The sequence below is a fragment of the Populus euphratica genome, unplaced genomic scaffold (assembly GCF_000495115.2).
Source record: "Populus euphratica unplaced genomic scaffold, PopEup_1.0 scaffold114.1, whole genome shotgun sequence".
Lineage (NCBI taxonomy): Eukaryota > Viridiplantae > Streptophyta > Magnoliopsida > Malpighiales > Salicaceae > Populus > Populus euphratica.
In genome coordinates this window covers 144,293-148,038 of record NW_011499905.1, presented here as the reverse complement: position 1 = coordinate 148,038, position 3,746 = coordinate 144,293, and the positions used below count along the sequence as shown (strand labels likewise).

At 31.0% G+C, this 3,746-nt stretch overlaps 1 protein-coding gene across 2 annotated transcripts; it reads left to right on the top strand.

Annotated features, from left to right (window-relative positions):
* The first annotated feature begins 369 nt into the window (after nt 1–369).
* Nucleotides 370–1,927, top strand: LOC105133299 (protein BASIC PENTACYSTEINE2-like). Of its 2 annotated transcripts, none has more exons than XM_011037231.1 (2): nt 370–527; nt 829–1,927. In XM_011037231.1, exon 2 carries the CDS (start codon nt 898–900, stop codon nt 1,762–1,764), a length of 867 nt encoding a protein of 288 aa, XP_011035533.1. In that variant the 5' UTR covers nt 370–527; nt 829–897; the 3' UTR covers nt 1,765–1,927. The 2 variants fall into 2 exon arrangements, with proteins under 2 accessions (XP_011035533.1, XP_011035532.1); XM_011037230.1 differs by having other exon boundaries at nt 372–527; nt 839–1,927.
* The last annotated feature ends 1,819 nt before the right edge of the window (nt 1,928–3,746 follow it).

Here is a 3,746-nt window from a genome sequence, read left to right as displayed (position 1 = left end):
AATTAAATAAAAAATAATTTTAAAAATAAAAAATTTATTAAATCTGATGACATGCATCACTTTTATCATGAGTTTGTTTGATTGACTCAAGTTTATTTATTTTTTAATTAAATATTATTTTTTATGAATTTTATCTTTTAAAATTAAATTAATTAAATATTATTTTTTATTGATTTTTAAAAAAAATTATTTTTATGAATTTTATAAGTTAATTTAAGTCAAATGAGGATGAAATATTTTTAATCTTTATATTAATTTTTTTCAGTGCGCTAGTTTAAGTACTATATTTAAATAAAAAATATATAAAAAATGCAATAAATTCAAATAGTTAATCGACATCAATATTTTACGCAGATAACGGCATTTGACAAAAAGAAAATGTTCCAATTGACCCACAAGGCTAGCAAGTGCACCTTACAAAATGAGTAAAAAGTAAATGCATACAAAAAATGGCATGAATTAATTAATTTTTGTGCTTCTTTAGCGGTGGAGAAGAACCCTAAAAAGCTCTCTCCGTCTTCTTCAAAGTAAGTCCCTTTATCTTTGCTTAAATACTACACCAGTAATTGTCTATTCAGTTTTTTTATAAAAAAAATCTCAGGCAAATCCAAGGATGCGAAGATTTTTGTTTCTGACCATGACCCATATGCTTCTTTCTTTCTTCTTTTTCTATCTTGATTTTTCGGCTTGCTAGTTCTGTTAATAGCGAATTTTTTAGTTTCAAGACATAAACTTTACTATGGTTTAACAATATGATTGTTAGTTTTTTTTTTTTTATCTGTGATTTGGGTTTTAATTCATTTTTGTGTGTCTGTAATCTTTTTGGAGATTTTTTTAGGTGAACACAATGTTAACAACAAATTGTGTTAAGGTTAAATAAGTTATCTTGAATTGTCCATGTTTGAAATAATGGATGAAGATAACAGTTTGAATATTCGTAATTGGGGTTACTATGAGCCAACACCTGTTAAAGGAAATCTGGGTCTTCAGCTTCTGTCCCCAACAATGCCTGAGAAACCAATTTTGGGTTCGCGAAGTGCTGCGATCATGACAAGTATGAATGGAGGCTTTTACCATAGGGATATTGGGATTTCCCAGCCCTTGATGCCGACGGAGTACGTGAGGGACGCTTGGATTGGCCAGAGAGAAAAGCTTCTCAATGTGCTGCCTGGAAACCATGATTATGCAGCTGTTTTGCCTGAAACATCTTCATCTCATCATATGGAAATGTTTCAACCACCTTATTTGGCAAAGGATGAACCGCTGGAGCTAGTTGAAGAGGCTGGTGTTGTTGAAAAGGTAAATGGTCCTAATAAAAAAAAGCAGCGTCACAAAGGCCCGAAATCCCCAAGAGCAAAAAAGGGTATGGGAGGCGCTCAAGTACCCAAGCCTGAGGGTAGTCCTCCTACTCAACGAGCACGGGCTGCCAAGAAAACCGCAGAAATTATGATAAATGGGATCAATATGGACATTTCAGTCATTCCCATACCTGTTTGCTCGTGTACTGGCCACCCTCAACAATGCTATCGTTGGGGTTGTGGTGGATGGCAATCAGCATGCTGTACGACATGCATTTCTGTGTATCCCTTGCCTATGAGTACAAAACGGCGTGGTGCAAGGATTGCAGGGAGAAAAATGAGTCTAGGAGCTTTTAAGAAAGTCTTAGAGAAACTTGCTGGTGAAGGCTATGACTTCTCTAATCCGATTGATCTGAGAGCTCACTGGGCTAAACATGGTACGAACAAGTTTGTCACTATTAGGTAGATGTACCATATGGATCCTTGTTCTGCTTATACTCTAAGCTGTTTCAAACTTATCGATGCCAGGGAAACTGATGTAATAGATGAGATTTATCAATAGATTCTTGCCTCATTTGTGACTGATTTTTCTACTGTTAATTGTTAAGTGATTCCTTGATTCTTTCTTACCTTTTTTACTTGTGCGTATTCTATTTCATCTGATTTAGAAAAAAATTGGAATAAAAATCTAATTTCAGTGTATGTGGCAGCCTCATTCTTTCGGAAGTTATTGCAGCTGTGTAAATGAATGAGCGGTTCATGGACCTATGACCTAGTTTCTGATCTTGTGAGGTAGTTGCTTTAGGCTTGCCACATTGTTGGTAAGAAACTTGTTATTGATAACCCAACTTAGAGGATGTTTTGCTTCGTTTTCCCCTGGGAGGTTGTAATAACATGATAGTTCTAAAGTCCTTTCATGGCCACTGTGGGGTGTTGATTGTGACAGTGATTTATTTTGTTTGATGAATGCGTTTACTCTTGTGGTGATGTTCTATCATGTATAGGGCTCTCGTTTTTGTTCGAGTTCTTATGTGGATAATGGTCTAACAAGATAGCAAGTTTTTTGTTCCTGCCGTGGTTATCCTGCCTGCCATTTGCTGGCAGGATTGGAGTTTGTAAGGTTGAATTTGGAGTGAAATGGAACTAGAAAATTAAGGACCTGTTTTTGGTACCATTTATTTAACAACGCCCCGCGCTGCAGGATGCAGGCGTTGTTAACTTTTATTTTTCTCACCAAAAAAAAAGTTAATAGTTTATACTTGTATTTAATAAAATAAATTAAAAATTATTTATGTTAATAAATGATATTAGATTTATAGATTCCAACAAAAGATTGCATCTTAAAGTTGAGATAAAAAAAATTATTTTTTTAACAAAAAGGTTGAATATTTGTTATAGTTTGAAATTGTTTTGTAAAGTTTTAATTGGTTTAAATTAATAAAATTAAATTTTATTTTATCAAGGTCAAAATTTATTCTTAATATTTTAAGAATGTCATAAAAGGTCAATCGAAATAAAATATCAAATATGAGAAGATTAAATTAAACATTAAAAAAGTTATGGCCTAATTTTTTTTTTAAAATCAAACATTATAGGTAATTATTGCAACCTATAATGAAATGTTATTTTTTAATATTTTCTTCATTTCATATTATCTTGTATGTTTATGATTCCAAACATCATTTTATGTTTATCAAGGATTAATTTTACAAAATCAAACTACAATTATTAAATGAAAAGCAAAAGGATCCAATAAAAAAAAAAGATATGTATGAAAAAAAAAGTTTTAAGACCCAATAAAAAAAATGCAAATAAAAAAAAACTTAGGGTGGAAACACTATTCATATATATAGTGTTTCCACCCCAAGTTTTAAAATGGGTACTACTAGTTTGATTCCTCGCATTCTGCCATTCTGCCATAGGATGAGGCAATTTTTTTTTCCATGTAAAAAATGGATGGCAATGTTGCTAAGTTATTTTTACTATCAAGAAAAAAATTAATTACAAACTAAAAAGTTTTTACATGTATTTAATAAAATAAATTAAGAATTATATATACTACTAAATCATAAAAAATTATTGATTCTAATCAAAGATTGAGTCAACAAACTCAGACACATGCATATTAAGCTATTTAATCTCATGATATGGAGGAGCTATCCAAGAATTTTTTATTTAATTATATACCAATAAAAAAAAATTGTTGGAAAAGAAATAATTTAAACCCATTGAAAGAAAAAAACATATTTTTTTTCATAGGTTAATTACATTAAAAACAAAAAGAATTAGAATAAGTATATATTTATCGACACCAATATCATTTCTTTTGATTGCTAAATTGTGGTCAATTAATAACTTTCTCACCCCTTCAACGTTTTCAGGGAGATTCTCTCTCCACTTACAACTCAAGAACTTAAAAATCAATAAAATGAGTTCTAAATCTAAAAT

What these genes read in the sequence shown, in the direction of transcription:
- LOC105133299 (XM_011037231.1), top strand. Translation starts at nt 898, where the DNA reads ATGTTTGAAATAATGGATGAAGATAACAGTTTGAATATTCGTAATTGG.